We start from the raw sequence: 22,497 nt of genomic DNA on the forward strand, positions 1-22,497 counted from the left end.
TTCTTGACAGTTTATATAGATTGCACGGTTAATATACGAGATATATACATATATGAAATATTATATAAGTTACTAGCGGTTATGACGGATCTTCCATACGCCATTATACATGCGCTTGAAAAACGAGATCGATAACGAAAAAAATATCAGGTTAGCTCTACACTTTTAATTCGGATTCTAAATAATAAACTTTAATATTTCTACAGATATAATCTATATGTTGTAACTTGAAAAGCTTGAGCTTGAGTTCATGGAGGTTTTTAAATATTTTAAAATATTCAATTAAGTATAGAAATAAAATAATTTATGATAAAAATAAAAATAATATTTACGAAATTTAAATCAACGAAACCTTTTAAAAATATATATATATATTATTATTATTATTTATTATGCTAACGCGTTCTTAACGTGTATAATAACACGCGAAAGCTAAAAAAAAATCGAACACTCACCTACATGTAGTTGAGAAAAAAAATAATAAAACGATATAATAACTTCATTATTTGAAATTCAATTTACCTTTTACACGATACACCTGGCTAACATTGAAATCGTTTTGTATGCGATTATTCACTTTTTTATGGGTAAAATATTTAAAACTGACATTACAATTTATACACGAAAATCTAACACGTTTTCGACCTTTGTTCGATCGATTTACAACGTAAACGTAAACTATTGAATACATTTGATACTGAAGTTACCGCACTCGAACACTGCTCAACGGACAATCGTTGTTATCAATTTTCATGTGAAGTTATAATTGGAAACATAGTTTGGAATTTTAATTCACACATACTGTTTATATACAAATATAAACTATTAGGTAAACGTCATTGAAAAATTCCATTCTATGTAATCTGGTTTTAAAGTCTGAACAATCTAACGGCGCCGGCGTATATGCGGCGACGACATTTAGCATAGCATTATTACAGTAAATAAAATAACCGAATACCACAGAATACGATCAAATTAGTCATTAGATAATAAACTAAAATTATAAAAAAATATATTCAACCGTATTTGTTTGAGAATCAGAATTAAAAAACTTGGCAGATTATACACATTACGGCGTGTTTTTCTAAATTATTTTACTTAGTACTCGGTTAAAATCAAAACGTGGGAACAGTTTATTTTTAAAACTGTCTAATAATAAATATTTTTAATGTCAAAAAATGTAAAAAATAATGAACGTTTAAGGTTTAAAAAATAATATAAAACGTACAAACTTTGTACTCATCTGCAATTATTTATATATTTTCGAGGGTACTCGAATAATTTATTATAGATTTTCTATTCTCATGGTTTCAAAATATTATTGTTTAATTTTTGAAATACAACCTATGTAAGTAAATGTATAATTATTAATTCCGAAATCGTGATACGATATTGCAAAAATATAACAAATTACAAAATATAAGCAATAAATCATTTTTAATAATAATTATTAATTCTCATTGGATATCTACACAAATAACAATGATGAAATCGATAGGATAAAAGAAAATAGGGTCGCACTGGGTCGGGATTAATTTTAAAATTCAGCGTAAAAACTTTTTATGTTTGTTTTCTTTTTTTACAACAATGACCATACGTGGTTGCTAATTTATAATACCGTTTCACACTAATACACTAGAACATTGATTATTCATAAAAAAAAGACAAACAGTTTTCCGTGGTATGCAAACATACATTTAATGTATCAATATTAGATTGATAATAAGAACTGAAAAATTAGTTGATATTATAATTAGTATAAAGGATAAATTACGAAATGTATAAATTAAATTTAAGTTCGTTTAAAATCAATCATACGGATACGTAGTTAAAACTTAAAACCCTAATCAAACACTAATTCTAATTTACAAATATAACACATATTAATACGAAGCAACTCAAAAATATAGTTAACGTTCTAAATCATAAATTATTAACAAAATAATTTACGTATTCGCTTTAACAATAATTACTAAATAGCAGGTAACATATAAATATAACCATCGTCTATTTTTCCGGATTTATTTGACAATTGTTTCAAACACATTAATATTTTCAGTACTTATATCGTAGGAGTAGCAGTAATAATAATTATAGTATATAAAATATATTTATTATAATAATTGCAATAATTGTATGTCGTGAATAAATTGTATAAGCTAACAGCGAACTTGTTTTATTATTATACATTAAAATCATAAGCAATAACTGTTTAAATTTTGTACAACACACGCCTGTGTAGCAGAAACAAATGCTATTATCTATTGCTTACATAAATAAGTCATTAACTCAATTCTTATACACCATTGCGTATAATATGTGGTTCGAACGTCCCGGTAGATGACGATGTCCTCGTCATATAAAGCGACCAAGAAAAAGCATTAACCGAATTTTACAAGGTATATAAATATTGTGTTACTTACAAAGCCTATACTAACAATATAAATATTATAACGTATAATTTGCTGCATCAGGAAATTAATATTATAAGAATTACTAAGTAGAGTGCTTAACACAACATACCTATGTATCGAAAAATCATATACACATTCAAAATAATATTATAGGTATATCGTGAAAAATATGTATAGAGCAAAAATATTTAAATTATTGTAGGTATGTATATTACTACTTTAAAGTCTTTAAATATATTATGCCTACATTAACTATAATATGCGATAAAAAAATATCATTGTTTAATTGAAATAATATAGCGGGGGATCCTGATCACGACCTTACAAATTGTAAATACATATTTATATGATATTTATTATAATACGAATGGTGTTTTTTCTTACCTGTGGCCTGCGGTGACTTAAGTGACGGCGGTTGCTTAAGTACGATATGTGGCACCATTCCTTCGGTACAGTCCGACGGTACACGCACTAAAACCATTTCACTCGTACCACCGCAGCAGTCTAGGAGCTCTACCTGCTGACCTTTGGAAACGGTTACTTGGCCGGCGGCCGTTGCTGTGAAGTCCGCGATCACCCAAGTCATCTCCACGCCAGAGTTCTGCAAACAAAAACCATATACCAAAATCAATAGTCATAACAAAATTAAAAAACAGCGGATACCTAAATTTAATTACACGATATTATTATGATAATTATTCAAGTAGTATAGGTATTCAAATTCATTTAAATACGTACCTACGTTTTAAAATACCATACGTTTTATTCGTATACTATATTAATATTGATATACAATTATTTTTTTATACCATCAGATATCATATTATATTCATACACTATTACTATTATATCACCCAGTCACCAGTACCCAATGAGTAAACCAAGATTAAAAAACAAAAAAAAATCAAATAAATTAATTAACTTAGAATAACTTTAAATAGATATTATATTAATTAATTAAGTTAACAAACTTTAATAAGTAGATGCTGTAAATGCATGTTCAAAAATATTTAGCATCGTGATTACTATATATACATGAGTAATTTATTTGACGCTATAGGTTCTAATATTTTACAACAAGAAAGTTCTAGAAATAGCGAATTCGTCAGATACCTCTTTATGTATTTAAGAGTGCCAAAAGTCAATAAAATAATTTATCATTTTATACATATTAATACATACTATTAGTAAATAGGTACCACGATTATGATTTAATTATTCTTAGCGTATACTAAAAAAAACCGATTTGCAGAACAGTTTGATATTATAGATAAGCATATTATTTATGCATGTACAATGCAATTTTTATATATTATGAATTTAAATTATATAGCAGAGATATATTAGTTTTTGGTTATTTTGAATACATTTATGGTTTGACAAATAATTCTCCAGTAGTTTTCCAATAAATAACCGAATAACATAACATAGATAATTACCTACATTAATTGTGTCTCTACTACTGATAACTCTTCACAAAACTAAAGGTTTGAGAAAACGGAGAAATTATTCTCCTTCTTTAATACGCTATTGTGGCTAGAGAAAAGATTTTATAAATATAAATTTAGCTATACCACAAAAAATTGTTGATTGAAAAGGGTAACACTGCTATAATATAATACATATAATTACCGTTTTCAACATTAACAGTACTAGGGGCTTACAGTACACGCAATAGCATCATTTGTAGGGGATAAACAGAACATTCAAAAAATTCCAATCTAATTATTAAAGGCCTAATGGCCGATGGTTATGATCTTTAAGAGGACGTTATACCCGCATGTGTTGTCTCTGTCTTACAATAATGTAGATCATACCAAATTTTCGTTCAGCAGAATACATTTTGTAATGTTAGCTTTAATATTACAGTAAATTTACCTATTATCAAATTTAAAGGTAAGAATATTATCTAGGGCATCTCATAGGCTTTTATTGATATCTTAATTTTTAAGTAAGTTATGATTATGTAAAATATTAAAACTTTAAAATGCTCGTAACTCGTTTAAAAATTAAAATACAAATAAAAGCCTATGAGATGCTCTAGATAACATTATTACCTTTAAGTTTTATAATAGGTAAATTGACTCCAATATTAAAGCTAACATCACAAAATATGTTCTGCAAAACGAAAATTTGCTATGATCTACATTAGTAAGACAGAGACAACACATGCGGGTATAACGTCCTCTTAAGATTGACTAGTAATCAAACTGTATCTTCAAAAAAGACAAACAAGAAAAAAATTTAAATAAAAATATATTACACCATAAACATTTTTTTTTGTCTACATAAAAACATCATTCTATAATTTTTAGTATACTTAACCCTTGTTATAACTTTATAAGCATTGCAGTATTTATACATTATGGATTGTAGATTGTTAATTTAACATAATACGAAAGTATACTACATCTATATAAACGAGAAATATCAAATAATAATAATAAACACCAGTTCAATAGCCATCATGGAGGAATTATAAATATACATATTGTAAAAATCAAAAACCATAATAAACATTGATCATTTATAAAAGTGCCGGTCAATATTTTATCCGCCGTCTATAGTAAAACCTGAAAAGCCACTGGAGGCTTATAAATTATAATACACATAACTGAAATAGTATACATAAACATTATTGGTATACGGCCTTTTAGATCGCGGATGACATTAATTAATATGCCACAAGCACCAGTTGAAATTATGTGCAGTACATGTAACGAAGAGAAATAATATGAGTACCTATGTATATATTAATAATAATATAATAATGGCAATGTTCAGCAGGTCGAAACGAATACGGTTTTATGCGGTCAAAGGGATTTTGAAACGGGTCAAGTGCATAAATATATACACATCATGTAGAACCTATGTATAGATAGAAACTATGAGCTTCACACTGAACACCTGTGTAGCGAAATCAGGAATGTTTGTGGCGATAGTATCCTATACAATAATACACAAATCCTCACGTAACATATATATTATTTTATCATGTATGTAGACCAACATAAAACTGGATAAAAAATGATATCGTATTAAATTAAATAAATTACTACATGACGAGAAGATATAGAACAGGGGTGGCCAAACCACGGCTCGCGTCTTGTAACATTTTTACAAAAAAAAAATTTTTATATGAATTTATGTATATTTATGTATGACTTTTTTTTTTACATTTTGGCTCTTCCATATTTATCAATATATTTGGTGACTCGCGAGTCTCTTTTCGCTGGCCACCCCTGATATAGAACCCTGGGGTGCGTTTTATTTTATACCACCTATATACCTATACATACTATCATTTAATATATAATGTATAATAAATGCTAGCTACTGGTACACGGATATCTAATGCATGCAAATGCCAGGCTATGCAGCATTATATTCATTGGAATTTTCATCTATTTTAATGCAAGCTGATCCAACTGCGCAAGTGTATATATATTGTTACACATACAAGCACTGAAAATCTTGTAAGATCCGATTGGTATAGAAAAATTATATAATATATTACATACTTAAAATAGAATAAGACTAAAACCAATTAAATAATATATCGTCTTCGTATATAACAATATTGCAGTTAAATCCATACCTGAAAATGATGTCAGTATAAATAAACGCATTTTATTAATTCGCTAAATTATTATCCATTCCAAACGCGTTTACGTTATTTTAAAATGTAAAAATATAAAAATTATTATATAAACTTTATGCATGCAACGCGATGGCACTTCAATGGTATTAAACGGTTAAATTAAATGGTATATGTAATTTTACAATTTACATTCCTAAATATATACAAGAACAATTAAAATAGAGCATACGTATATACATATAATATTGGCGACACAATAATAACCATTATTAGAATCGATAAAATATCCATTTGATAAAAATAAAAATTAAAGGCATAATTAATTAATACTATGCAATTAACAGCAATAAATACGAATTAAATTGTCACACGCGTATGCTTACCAACAACTTTACAGTAACTATAGTACGCGAGGCGAAAAGTGAGCCGCGATCGTCGCGCGCCAAGCGGTCATTTTTTCTGGTTTCAGGGGTTCTACGTTTGTGTGCAATGGAAACAGCTGCCGCGCATTTTAAAAACGGCAGGTGGTAATTTATTGTATAATTCATTGTATTTTGGAGACCAATTTATTTTCCTTTAGCAGTAGGCGCCAGTAGCTGCTGTTGCATACCACAATATTTTGTTAACGTTTGGTTAGTCATTCGACATTCGAGATACGAGTTTACACGTGTTTTTATTCGCTTATTATCTACGTTTGTAATCATATTTCCCGCGTTCTTACGTGGTTGGTTTTTAAAGTGCGCGCTTTTAAAGTTTGAATGTTTGTAATATTTTAATTATTTCTTTAATAATTACTCGTATACAAAAATAGTTTTAAAATGGCATATCAAGACACACATTCTCAAACGAAGAAAGTTATTTTTCATGTTTATAATTATTTCAAAACATTGGCTGGTGACAAAGGTAAGCCAGAAATTAGTAATTTTTTTCGTCAAACTCGTGAAATGACTGCTGAAGCGTGTGGCGTAAGTCTTGCTTGTGTTAAACGAGTTTGTGCTGAAGGGAAAAAATTATCTGTGGGTGAAAATCAACTAGCTGCCGAACCTTCTTCATTTAAGTCTCCAAGGAAAACTTATAAACGTGCCAAACCTATGACCAACTTGGACGATTTTGACAATGAAGTTGTCAGAAGAACAGTTCATAGTTTTTATGATAATGGTCAGTATCCAACTAGTGCAAAAATATTGGGAGCGTTGCATGAAAAAATTAATTATTCGGGTTCACAATGGTCCGTGCGACATATTTTGCGTAGTTTGAATTTCAAATACAAAAAATGTAATGATGGGCGTAAATTTCTAATGGAAAGAAATGATATTGTTTGTTCTCGGGTTAAGTTTTTGAGAAAAATGAACGAGTTTAGACGTAATAACGATACAAGGCCAATTGTTTACTTAGACGAAACATGGGTAAACCAAAATCATACGCGAGGACACATATGGCAAAACTCCGACAACACCGAAGGATTAAAAGTACCTATTGGTAAGGGCGGTCGGCTTATTGTGTGTCATGCTGGGTCACCTTCATTTGGTTTTGTCAAAAATTCAAAACTGGTTTTTCGTTGCAAGTCGGGATCGCAGGCTGACTATCATTCTCAAATGAACGCCACCGTTTTTCAAAAATGGTTTATAGATATGTTGGGCAATTTAGAAGAACCTTGTATAATTGTAATGGACAATGCCACATACCATTCTACCTTAACAGAAGAATATCCTAAGGCAAATACTCGAAAGGCAGATGTACAAAAATGGTTACAAGACAAATCTGTAGACTTTTCTCCAGTAGAGACATTAAGCGAACTACGGGAAAAAGTCAAATTGACGATGCCAAAAGAAAAAAAATATAAATTGGACGAAATTGCACTACAAATGGGCCATGAAGTGGTAAGACTTCCTCCTTACCACTGCCAATATAACCCAATCGAATTAATCTGGGCGCAAGTTAAGGGTAAAGTCGCGGAAAAAAATAACACCTTCAAAATGGCAGATATAGAAGTGTTAGTAAATAGTGCTTTAGATGCAGTCACAACAGAAGATTGGGCAAAATGTGGCGATCACTGCGATAAAATTCAAGAAGACGATTTGGTAAAAGAAGGATTAAGAGATGAAATTTTGGAGCCTATTATAATGACAATTAATCCCGACGACAGTTCTACTGACGAAGACGATGATGAAGACGATATGATTAATTAAAAAAAATGTATTATATGTATTACTTGTGTTATTTGTATTTTATTATGTTTTTTTTTATTATAATTTATTAAAAACATCTACATTACGTCGTTTGAAATTACTTTATAGGCGGGAAAACAGTAGGAATAGGCGGAGTAACCCTGACGAAAAACAGCCGCTTGGCGCGCGACGATCGCGGCTCACTTTTCGCCTCGCGTACTATAACTACTTTTTATCTAATAATAAGATGAAATTTGATCCTACTAGACAAACTATACATAATACTAAGGCTATATTATACAATATTATAATCAGGCTTGTGAAATAAAATTTAAAGTGCAGCAAATTTTTTAAGCTTTTTTATTTAAAAAGTAATAAAATATTCACGAAGAATTATTCAAGTGCACGAGGTACTATACAGATCATTTAACAACTATTAACAGTCAATTCTCAAGGGGTAAACTTTTGTTTCAAAAGTAGAAACGCTGCAAATAAAATTACGAATATTCTTATATATTATATTACACAGTTTCACAACAACGTTAAATTTTCTACTAAAATACAAAATGATATCATTTATGTATCGTGCAAACATAACTACTCATAAATGTTTATTTTAATAATATATATTTTTTTTAAATGAAAAATATTTTGTTTGTAAATTATGTAAATATATAATAAATAACAATGAATAACATTTCAGTTGATCTTTGTAAATATATATAAATGTATATTATATTTTATGTATAATATAACATATACTTTTTTTGGTTAGTAAAAATGTATGTTTTAAATACATTTTTAATTACAATTTACAGTGTATCATATTATATAATGTAAAGATGATATAAGATTATAAACAAAAAATAATATAATTGACAATAACATTAAAATAATAATTATACAAGTTTCTTTTACATAGTAAAGCATTTTTTTTGTTTAATATATTTGAATAATTAATAAATTATTACTAATTACTATCGAGGAAAGCGATAATTGTTGTTGTAGTTAAAGAACGAAAAATAATATAAAATATTATATGACATTGATATAGAAAACCGTCAAGGAGGAAATAGGACAGTTAAATTTCAACTTATGCCGTGGGAGTTGTAAACTAATTACGAGTTCTTCAACAGTAATAAATATTTCAAAAGTTTGATCCGATTGTTTGCCAAACATAACAAAAATACAGTCTGTTTAGTTAAACGTTATATAAACTAAATATTAAAATAATAACGGATAGTATACGAAGGAATTATTATTATTATTATTATTAACAATTTTTTTTTTATAAATAAAATAATAAATTATATATAATTCTCACAACCATTATACAGATAACAAAACGTACGTAACGATCTTTAAACATTACCCCTTTAATTTCAGATGGCTGAAACGAAGGGATGTATTGAGTTTATAATTATGTGTGTGTGCTTGTGTGTTTTTTTAATGTTTTTTGATCACCTATCATCACCTTTTAAGGAAGCCAAAATTTTCTAATTTTCAAATTTAATAATGGTTTTTGGTAACAAATTTGATCTAGTTGGTACTTTGTTTAAATATATTCATTATTTTGTTATAATTCAAAAACATTGTTCGAGAGGAAATAAAACTTTTACGTAAATTATAAATTTTACTATACAAAATGAAATTTAAAAAATATAAAGATTATTTATAAAATTATAAACAATACATATTAATACCATGAATATTGAATATATTATGATAATGAATTAAATGCTGAATGTTTTCAGCAACAATTAAATTAAGTTACCGTAATACTAAAAGTAAAATAAAAAAAGGCATGGCGAGTGGGTATCACTCTGTTGTACATTAGATGTCAAGAGGGTCACTGTAATGGATTTGTCAAATTTGAATTTAATGATTCGTTGTACAAAAAAAAAAAAACGAGCGGAGACGGTCTCTCAACCAATATCACTATATTTACTAAGTAAATTTCATAAGTTTTTTAATATAGTTTATTAACTATTAATAATAGTTTATAATATAGTAGAGGAATTTAAATTTCAACTATTTATAAAAAAATAATTATGTTGATATAATATTTAGATATTTAGTTCTAATATGAACTATTTATGAGTTATGAAGAACATTTTTACTGCAAGGTATTTATGATTTGTAATTTTAATGATTTTGACAAATTTGTAAAAATTGGTCTTCAAATGTATAAAAAAAATTGTGCACATATATTAAAAAACTTAGATAAGATCTCGTGTACAATGTTAACCCAGCATATAACTTTTTTATCGACATTTATAGCTCAAAAATAGTCAAAATATTTGCAATTAAAATTAAACCATCTATAGAAAAATAATAACATAAATACTTAATGAAAATTTTAAGTTCCTACGGTATTTTGTTTATTAATTATAACAAAACAAATAAATAAATTTGTCAAAAACTAATTTAGCGTAAAATTCTTGTTTTTCCTTGATTCGTATTTTATGTTTTTTTTTTTTTTTATTAAGAAAATTATTAGTGATTTTTTACTTTTTATCGTTAAAGTACCAACTAAATCAAATTTGCTTCCAGAAACCACCAAAAAATTTGAAAATCAAATCATTTTGAAAAACAGAAAAAATACACTATCATTGTAAAATCAATACATTCATCGCCCCGCTCACAACCATAAATTTTAATAGCAATATTCCAAAAAAAAAAATTAATTATGAAATATACCAAGTTATCTGCAGTGTCCGCTCAGAATTATTTTATGTCATTGAAATATAATATATGGTATAAATACAATATCATTGAATCTAAATGTAATACAACTATTAAAGTAATTTGCTTCACTTAATGTACGACATAGCAGTACTGCCCAGTTGCCCCAACGACTTTCTTTTTTTTTTAATATATATAATATTTTTAAAAATTTAAAATTAGTTTTAACTTTTCATAGCATCGTAATTTCAGTGAAAAATAAAACAATATACTATTTCTAAAATTTCCTAATTTTAGTACTAGACTCTGAGTCAATACCTGGAAATTCCCAAAGGAGGCTTAAAAAAAGATGGTGTCGTGACTTAAACACTTAATCTTTTATTAAAAATCCCCCAAAAATATATATGTACAACAAATTAAAAAAAAAATCAAATATAAAGTGTAACAACTTGGTTATTTTTTTTTTCATATAAAACATGACTCATGTCATGTTTATCTTAACACATATTCTTATCGTAAATAAAGTTTTAAAAATTGTATTTATTAAAAATAAAAATATAAAATTTGGAACTTAGTAAATAATTAATTTACCGAATAATATTTAAACTTATAAATAAATATAAATTCATAATAAAATAAAACTTTTAATTTGGTATCAATTAACAGAATAAAAATAGAAATTGCTGTTAAATTTATAAATTAAAAAAAAAATCTGGAGTGCCATAACAGGATGATTTTACCTCGATCTTAAATTATCTTTCTTTTAGGCTCATTGTGTATACTACAATGTAGTAACTATAGTCTGGCAAGCGAGAAAACGCGCCGGTTCTGTGGGAGGCATTGCCACGCTATCAAAACTGATTCACTTATGGCTGGGTATCATTGGGGAATGCACAGAAAAACTGATTTTGGTCGGTCTGCGACGCGTTCTCTCGCTGGAGTAAAATGTATACATGTATATTATATATGCTTATATAAAATAAATATTAAAAACAAGAATTTATAAAAAATTTTTAATTAAAATAAATTTATTAAAGAATTTAATATACTTAAAAAAAATTACAACTTATGTTTATTACACAAGCTCCCAAAAGTATATGTTATATACAGTCCCAAAATCTAACTGACAGACCTATACACACATTTATAAATTTATTGTAAGAAAATCCAATATTGTTCGATAATTTATCGATGTACATTATAATGGATTACTTACGATCGACAGTAGATATTTTTACAGACGTAAAATCTACGAATTGTATAGAATATGCAACATTTATGCAACTATAAAGAAACATGCAATAAATATGCATTTTCGTTCAAATATGCAAAAAAACTAGCCATAGAATCTACACATTACGAAACGTTAACATTTATAATCAAAATTATTCTAGATGAATTATGCATTTGCATATAAATCCGGGCCATATAACAATGATTAGTATTTTTTAGTTATATGGTGATAACGCGGGGGCTCGCAAATAATATTAACCAGCTCTCATCAATCATTCTTCCTTGCTAATATCTATAAATTCACTTGATCATTTAATATTAAAATAACTGTACATGCATAAATTAAAATTGAGGGATGTTTTCAATTTTAGAGGACGTAATTTTAACTTTATGTGTTATTTTTTTAACTTTCATACATGTATGAATGTATGATACAGCAATTCACAAACTTTATAAAAATTAAATATTAAATTCAATAAAACAAGATTCTCTTAGATTCATATAAAATATATATATATAATTATCATACACGTTTATTAATTACTTCATAAAATAAGTTACTGAAAAGTTTAAAACTTATCGATTAAATATTATATATTATATATTTTACAACGTCATTCATCAATACTCCTACATAATACAACATATAGTTTATACAATTCATAAAAAAAATATAATGTTTCGAGGTAAATAAATATCCGTAAGTAAACAATTATTTTTTTGTTATCTTTAGGTGCCTGAATAAAAAACTTTCATGGATAACTCACATTCTGAAATTATAGTGCGATAAGGTTACAACTTTTCACTATCGAGGCTTGAACATACACAATACTTAATATTGTTATTTAATTTTGTGTATTTCATAAAACATTATCATTATACAGGCTAGTTCACTATGCACGCTTATCCCCATTTTTTAATTTAATAATTAATTTATTCAAATCCTATCTTTTGGAATACCATATAATATACTTTTTTTTTAAATTTTTATACTACCTAAGAAGTATCCTATAGCGATACAAACTTCGGTTTTTTAAATGAGAACTCTTTTTTTATTGTAATTTATTTAATAGATATTTAAAAAAAAAAAATTCTATGTATACATACTTCAAAATTTGAATAGTATATTCATACTGAATATAAAATCCTATACAAATTAATGTTGATTAATATAAATTATTAAAATAAATATACAGTGTGATCACGGTTTAAGGTATCACTAAATATCTTAGCGGGATGAGGTTGTATTGAAGTGAATGTTTTGGAGGGTCTAGGCCTCTAGGGAGAACTTAATTATACATTTATTTATAATTTTCATATTTTTAACACTTTTGGTGTGCGCATGCGCAATACAGCTTACCTTTTTTTAAATGGAAACACTATTTTTTTTTCTATATATTCAGGTAGGTTTTTTTTAATGTTTTTTGTATAAAAAGTTTTTTTCTATTTACAAAACTTACCAAGTTAGAGAAGTCAACATTTAAGTTAATAATTCGCGTTTAACGAAATTTTTACTTGTAATAACCACTGGAAATAGTAAAATAAATGTTTAATTTACCTTATTTGTTTACAAATAATAATTTAATAATATCGTAATTGGAGTTTCATATGATAATGTCCAAAAAATTCTAAAAAAAAAACAAAATGCATAAAATCGATTTTGTTTAACATTTGAGTGCAGGAGATTCTACTCGTAAGTTGGAATATCTTGGTTCAATATTCAATTTCACGATAATCCTTTAATTATCTTATCGTTATTAGAACTATTGAAAAATAATATAAAATTCACTAAAAAAAATGGTTAAAATTTTAATCGTATTATAGCATTCAACTAAACAAAAATTATCACATATTCAAGATATCCATTCAGACTTACGTACGATTATTATAAAATTATTATTCATAAACAGATAAGGTAAATCAAATATTTATTTGGCATTTATTTCATTATTTCCAGTGGTTATAAGTGAAAATGTTGAACCTTATAGGAACACTTTGGGAAACGCTAGTTTAGTGTAATTTACCCATTAATTAAAGAAGATATGTGAAAGTTATATGAAATTCAAAAATACTTTAAAATTATGTAATTTATCATTAATAATATGAATTTGATGAAAATTAAGTAGTTAAACAAGATAATTTCATAACTTAGAAACAGATATAATAATAATAATATCATATTTAATTAAAATAAATAAAAACTATTGCGATAATCTTAAATTCCACATTTTGTATTGTATTTATATTATTTAATAGTAACTTATACCGAATGCAGGTACAATTTACGGTTAACTACAATTAATTCAGAACTTTGAATTAATTTAAAATTTAATACAATTTATTGCTGTCGACGTTTATTCATATTGGCTATTAAACCAAATAAATTAGATTAACGTAAAAATTGTTTATGCACCTATCCCAAGTTGTAATATTATTTAAAAATCTAATATTTCAGTAGGAATAAGACACCTATTAATTTCTACTTAAATTGAACAATCAATCAAATAACTGTTACTAAAATTAACTTCAGAAAAATTACAAAATTAGTTTTACGAAAAATTAATCAACGATTAATATCATACGTTCATACGTGTTTGAAATAACTTATTTGAATATATTTAGTTTCATTAACGTAGGCCAACAAAAAGTAATTACAATAATAATTATAATGAAAATTATTGCAATCGGTGATTAAAATAAGAAAGGTACACTATAAATGTTTTGATAAAAAAAATAATGTAACATTAAAAAAATGAACATAAAGCACGCGATTATTATATGTTGGCCACATATACATTTGCGCGTGTAGAACACGCCCAATCCATAAACTTTTTATTAAAAATATTAATTTTTACTCGTCATCGAAGTCATGCACAGATTTATACATATTACATACATGAAGATGTTGGAGTGATTAGTCCATTTAAGATCTTGCAAACCGAAATTACGAAAACACACGATAAATTGATATCGTAATAGAAAAATTACAAGATTGGGAAAAACAGGATAACGATATAACTGCATAAAAAAAAAATATATTAATTAAATATAGAATTAAAATACATGTGTTAAAAATATATACGTATATAACATTATAATACATTTAATGAAATGAGATTTAAGATTAAAATTTCATCAAATAAATAATATTTAGTAGATTTTTTTTTTAACACCTTCAAAATATGTACAATATTAATTTGATCGATTTTTATAACTTCTCGTGATCGATTGTATAATAAATATAATAAGATATCTATACACAAAAGTACAACAATGATAAAAAAAAAACTTAGGTAGGTAATATATAACCGCACTGCGATATCTATCGAATGGTCGAATCATTGACATTCGACGTAAACGTACGTCGGTATGGACTATTTCATTATGTACTATACTATGAAATACCTGCACGGCCGTGGTGGCAGCAGAGGATCGCGAGGCTATCGAACGATGTCTGTACGAGCCCGGTGTATCAATGGTGTGTTGCCGAGCGAGCGCGGCAGCTGCGGTAGACGTGCTCGTTTGTCTAAACCACGGCAACGATATCTTACGCCGATGCGACTTGTCCGCAGCCGCCACCTGAGTGTCCGCCAGACGCGGTCCGCTGGCTGGACGCTGCAGCGGCGGCATTTTTGACGGATTATTAGTCGTCGTCGGTGCGGCGGCGGCGGCTAGTGGGACAACCGCGGTCGACACGTCGTCGGCGCGGCGGCCACCACCACCGGAGCTCGGTGCTGCCATCGACCAGAGCGGCTCGCCATCGACTGGCGGCACTCGCCGGCCGCCTCTGCTCAATTGCTCGCTCGCTCGCTGCCACTGCCGCCACCACCGTCGAGTCTTATGCGTTGTGTGTGTGTACACAATATGTACGTGCGTGATGAGTGTATGCGCAACGCGCGATACGTCGGTGCGTGCGCGAGTGTGGTATGGACCAGGTAGATGGTGGAGACGGTGGTGGATGGGTGGAATGGTATGTGTGGAGTGCCGAGGGGACGGTGGAGCGTCGAACGGCGCTCCGGTCGCTCGCGTTTCACAGACAGCATGGAGGGGAGTAGAATCCGTCGAGGATGGCGGTAAGTTTTAAGGGGCGCGTGTTATGGTAGGGGGATTTGCATGCGGGGGCTGGTCGAGGAAAAACCACCCCACATGACCTACCTACCAACGAAGCGGATTATCCTTATCTAAAAACCGTTCACCGCCACTGACCCCACCCATACCGACCAACATTATCCCATATATCGTTCGCGCGCGGCACAACACCACTTTCTTCAACGCGCAAATAAAATTATATTGTGCGATCTAGGCGAGAATAAAGGCATAGAAGAGAAAAACCTCTCGTCGGCCGATTTAAATTTTTGTTTATATTATGTTTTATAAACTACAACCATAAAAGCATCAAATATTTAAATATGTATAATATATGATCGAGCTGCTGTAAGTATTCGAAGAGGCATTCGCCGAGAATGTAAAAATAACGATGATACCAACGTATTTTTAATTGCAATAACTACAAAAAAAAATTATTTTCGATTTAAAAAAAAATGTGCTATAGGAAATTGAAGATTATTATGGTGATAAATGATAATACACGTCAATACATCTATAATTGCTGCTCCTTTATAATTGTCATAAATCGATAAATCATAATATATTATGTTTAATTTCCTATTTGATTTCCGTCATGATAACTAAAACTACGAGTTGATAAAATCAGTCATCGCACTACTTAGTTGTATATATAGTTATTTATTAGCGGAACGAGTGATATGAAAAAACTTCATAACGTAGTCAACTATCCATAAAATGTTACAACAATGTGTTATTTTTCCTAGGGGGGATGTAGCGTCAAAATAATAGGTATATATTATGTCGCGGATCATACTCGTATAAATATATTATTATTATCAATATACGAGGGTACATACAAAATAATATTATACTCATTTCTCGGTATCCATCGATCGCTGCGTACCTTATGCATATTTTATGCTGTCCGTCAACGACAAATTACCGTACAAATATTCAACAGTTGCAGTACATATAATATAATACTAATCATAATACAACAAGTGCCGCACAACCCATGGCTACGTATAATGTATCATAATATATAACATTATTATGTCCCTTCTGGAATGCACAGAATTATGTATAAATATACATTGGCCTGCAGCTGACGAACTAAATTAAAAAAATTATTAAAACTTTTATTTAATGTACAAAAAACAATGCAACAAAATTACTTTTGTAATCAAATTGGCCTCGGCAGAGAAGTTTAAAAAAATATATTAGAATATTAACTGTCATTAATATACCCTACGTATAGTGCGTATTTAACATTAAAGTGTGAACATACCAGCTTCTCTTCTCAGCAATAATTGCAATTCTCTGCTTAACACGTTTTATTACAATTTATATTCAATATTTACGGGCAGCAAAAAAGAAATTTAAAAATCGGTTGCCTTGTCGTTTTTAATGTACAAATATTATAGAAATTATCATCAATATATACGTTCCAAAAAAAGACATATCGCTATATTATATTTCAGTATTTTTATCGGGCTAGGATTCAAATTGAAATAGCTAATACATTTATGGCAATGTTGTTTTTGGTTTTTTATTCAGTACAAAAAACATGTAAATAACGCAACGACTTTTGTAATAAGTATTAAATTATATAGATTTGAATATATACAATATTGTGTATGAATTGGTGTTTTATAAAAATATTATTACGAGATTAATGTGCATTAATATTATCGATATAGCTGGTTTTGAAGCCAACATTTTTTCGATTTTTATCTACATGGCTGGTTTTGAAATTGACTTTGCAATATAGGTGGTTTTGAAACTAACATAGAAAAATTGTATAAAATCAAAAAATTAATAAATTATTTATGACTACTTAAGAAAAACTTTATTTGATTTTAGTTTATTAACAACAACTAATACAATTATTTAAATACTACTATCATATCGTTAATATTGTTATCAATTTTTTTTCCGCGAAAAAAAAGTGATTGATTATGGCTGGTTTTGAAATAAATATCACTAGATGGGTGATTTTGATACCAATCACAATTTTCTATGGTCAGTTTAGACCAGCTATAGCCTTTTTTGATGTTCAATATTTTTACAGCAATTGTAATACAGTGTGAACATTTAAAAAATGCGAGAAAACCAGTTTTCAAAAAATGTGCTTTTGGCTGGTTTTGAAACTACACGCCTCTTTTAGCCTCTAGTATTTATTTTGTTATACTGCTGTAAATAGCAAAGCCCTGGACGACGCATTCACCACCGTTCACATACAATTTATTTGGTCGATTTAGAATTAAAAACACATACACACATAGACGTGCTTTAAGCGATTACATATATAGTGTAGCTTTTGTATTATAATACTGTATAAAGATTCTACAGTTAAAAATGTGCTCACCATATGATACGTGTTAGGTACCAAATCTATTTACAATAACTTATTTCTAAAGCGTTTTCCCTGTGAAATTTTAGGAAGAAGAAGGTTAATGGGAAAAATTATACTACTTTCGAATTATAAATTTAAAAAACTGTCGGCCATTATCGATTTGCCACGAAATTTCTGCAAAGATCAAGTATACATATATTTGATTTACATACAAATATAAAAAGTATAATAATATATATGTGTGTGTAAAATTTTAAATAGAACCTTTTGCACTATATAATTGTTGCTCTACAATTTAAATAATAATATAATCCTTAGAATAGAAATCTCATAATATAAATAAGAGAAATCAATTAAATATTCAACTCTGTAATAGTGCCAGTTATAAGAGTTTATTTTAAGGTAGGTGAAATACATGCTTGTTGTTGGAATATATGCGTGGAGCAAGAGTGTAGTCGTCTACCATCGTCCATTGACTAGAGGTTTAAGCAACGATTTTAATTAAAAATCAAACCAGAATATTTAGTTTTGTTTTTACCCAATCGTGGGATGAGACAGTAATAAAGGCAAGGCCGATACAAAATCCAGGTTTAGTATTGCAAGCACCCATCAACGTATATAAACCAAAGACAACGCTCTAATTATAAGCATAAATTGATTTTAACAACCATAATACAAACATATAACAAAATTGTATGCAAACAACACCTATATATTTATTCGTTAATATTAAAATGTAGTTATAGTCCGAAATAATTAGTAATAGGTGCTTTAGTTATAATTATACCTTGTATAATCACGTCACTCAGAATTATTATTGAACCAACCACTTTGTACTGCAGTGTCAATCACTCATGAACAATATATAATAATAATATACTCAACAATATCAATGTGCAAGGCCCTCACTTGTCATTAAATATAACAATTATAACAACAAGCCATTTAGTATTCAATTAAAATGTAAACTAGTATTACTATACAACAGTTAGGTACAGTAGTGTGCATTTGTAGGCTTGATACTATAAAGTTTATAGTGTAAATAATGCGCTTACTAATTTTTACCTGGACAAATATTAACTAAAATGGCAATAAACATACTCCATTGCTCTAAATTAAATCGATTGAGTGGATGCCAATTTAATGTTGTTAGTTACCTATATACACATTTTTAGCAGATGACGACAGATCGGATTTTGGCATAAAACTGTATTTGAGTACCTATATGTTTTCGCAAATGAGATTATGGCGTATCTAGTTAGGTTGAGAAGTTTAGGATACAGAACAGTCGAACATTTTTATTCAAATGTCCGTTTTCGTTATATTTTTATGTAAAGTGTAGTTTGAAAAAAAAATCTACAATTATATGTTTACCGCAATTTTTTAACCAGAACATTCAAGTTATTCAACCTTAACCTAAAACAGTTTATGCCAAAATCATTCTGCGTCAATTTATGCTCAATGTGTTTGTGCCAAAAACTGCCAAAAACTCAAATCCGTTTTCTCCCATAAACAGATAGAATGTCATCATAATGATTGTATGATATTAATTAGTAAAAAAAAGGTTTATTTAAAAAAAAAACACTATTATTATTATAGGCTAGCGTGAATCGGGGTATGTTTTATTTTTAACAAAATTGTAATGAAAAGGTTACATTTTGTACAGGAAATAGATCGCTTATAAATTATAATAACTTAATAATATAAATTGTCTCGAATGTAGAATTCATAAAATCAACTATAATTAGGTACATAATTTATCAATACGTAAAAAAAGTATCAAACCTAAACAGACAACATTATCACTATTTAAAATACTTAAATATGACGAATAAAAACTTATTTACAAAGGGTTCATTAAAAACCCGTCAATTATTAAAAACAATTCATATTTTAGTATAAGAAGAACATAGAATACATTCAAATAACGATAAGATATTTATGCAGCTGTTTATCAATTATTTCAGCCTATGTAAACTATTAACTTGGTAATAAATTTATAAGCATCAACATTTTTATATAAAAATGTGAACCAATCAATAAAAATACTATTTTTTTTATGTTTAAACATCTAAACATTTTTTATAAAACGGGCTATATATTATTGTATATAAAAAAATGAAAAATATGCCATATTCCTAATAATTTTAATGGTATAATATATTATATTTTATTATATGACGTATAATATTGTAAAGTATAATTTGTAAGCAATAGCAACCATTTATATAAACAACAAATATTCGATTTTCCAAAGTTAAAATTAACTATTTTATGATATTCGCAATATTTACAGTTTATCTTATTAATCTTATTTCAGAGTCTGAGTTGAACAATAAATATTTATTTATTTTGTATAAGTTAAATATTATAGTATTATATAATAATAATATAATATATAGTGTAAGTTGGTAAGTAAATTATTAAAAAAATTTCTTAACCACATAACTAAACCAATTAATAATATTTTTGACAATAGCCAACATGGTTTTAGACCAGGTAGATCCACCACATCATGCAAACGTGACCTTGTAACACTTTATAATAGATTCTTAAGAATAATTACCAAGTTGGTGTAGTTTACACAAATTTTGAGAAGGGTTTTGGCTGTGCTGATCATAAATTACTATTATTGCTTTAGGTTAATTAGGTTTCAGTATTCTTCTATTATCCTGGATTAACTTATCTCATAAGCAGGTCTCAATTTACTTAAGTTCTTGGATTCTCATCCAAATCAATATTAGTTCCATCAGGAATTCCTCAATGTGGTTATATATAACCTATTATATTTATTTTATTCATTAAATGTATCTCATCTGTTTTAAAAAAATAAAATGCCACTCCTTATTTTTCGTGGACGATCTAAAAATGTATAGGTATACAAATTTCTTCAATCAACGACTGTTCAACTCTTCAAGAGTATTAAATATCTTATCTAATTGAGAAATGAGCTTAAACATTAATAAATGCTGTTCAATGTGCTTCTACAGATTCCGTAAACATATACAGTTTACCTTTTGTATAAAGAATACTAAACTTAATTCAGTGTCATCCATTCAAGATCTAAGTATAACACTAACGTCTCTAACCCCTAATTTAAATGTTCAGGAACATAATATATAGAGTGTATGGTAAAAAAATCTCTGCGTGTATTAGGATTTGTTAAATACCATGCATCTGATTTTAATTACTTAATTATTTAAGTTACTTTATTACACTTTAATCAGATCTGACTCAGATTTGGAGTCCTTATACTAAAATTTACATTAATATTATTGAAGATGTTCAAAACCTATTTTTAAAGTTAATAGCTTTTAAATTCAACATAATCATTTATCAACACAATTTTACACCAATAAAATTACTCTTGAACCTCCCCACTTTAGCTTATAGATGTAAATTATCGGGTAGTTCTTCTTTATATAAATTAATCAATAACTACTATGGTGCTTCCTACTTAATAGAAAATTGTCTAGTTTATAATAATCAACCTACTCACATATGTTTTACTTGCATTATATAGCACAAATTATTTAAGAGGATGCCTCACACGCATGTGTTGTCTCTGTCCTACACACATATGAGATAGTAAATTTTTGTTCATCAGTTTCAATAGTGTGCTTTTAGTTTTAATATTAGAGTGAATTGACCTATTATCAAACTTTTAGGTAAGAACATTATCTGTGTTCTCGCATTGGCTTTTTACGATATTTTAATTTTTAAATGAATTATGGACATTTTCAAATATTTAATAATTTCATACTCATAACTCACCTAAAAATTAAAATATCGTAAAAAGCCAACGAGAGAACACAAATAATGTTCTTATATAAAAGTTTGATAATAGATCAATTCACTCGAATATTAAAACTAAAAGCACACTATTGAAACTGGTGAACGAAAATTTACTATCTCATATGTGTGTAGGACGGAGACAATACATGCGGGTGAGACGTCCTATTAATTTCAAGA

The 22,497-nt window shown here is 28.1% G+C and overlaps 1 protein-coding gene across 3 annotated transcripts in view; it reads right to left on the bottom strand.

Moving 5' to 3' along the window:
• LOC132921391 (triple functional domain protein) overlaps positions 1-22,497 on the bottom strand; it is a 116,493-nt gene that overhangs the window by 39,107 nt on the left and 54,889 nt on the right. For all 3 annotated transcript variants that reach the window (XM_060984397.1, XM_060984398.1, XM_060984396.1), the window contains exon 26: positions 2,799-3,015. In XM_060984397.1, coding sequence (XP_060840380.1) covers positions 2,799-3,015 — 217 coding nt within the window. The remainder of the gene's footprint in view (positions 1-2,798; positions 3,016-22,497) is intronic.

Source organism: Rhopalosiphum padi, chromosome 2, assembly GCF_020882245.1.
Source record: "Rhopalosiphum padi isolate XX-2018 chromosome 2, ASM2088224v1, whole genome shotgun sequence".
Taxonomy (NCBI): Eukaryota; Metazoa; Arthropoda; class Insecta; order Hemiptera; family Aphididae; genus Rhopalosiphum; species Rhopalosiphum padi.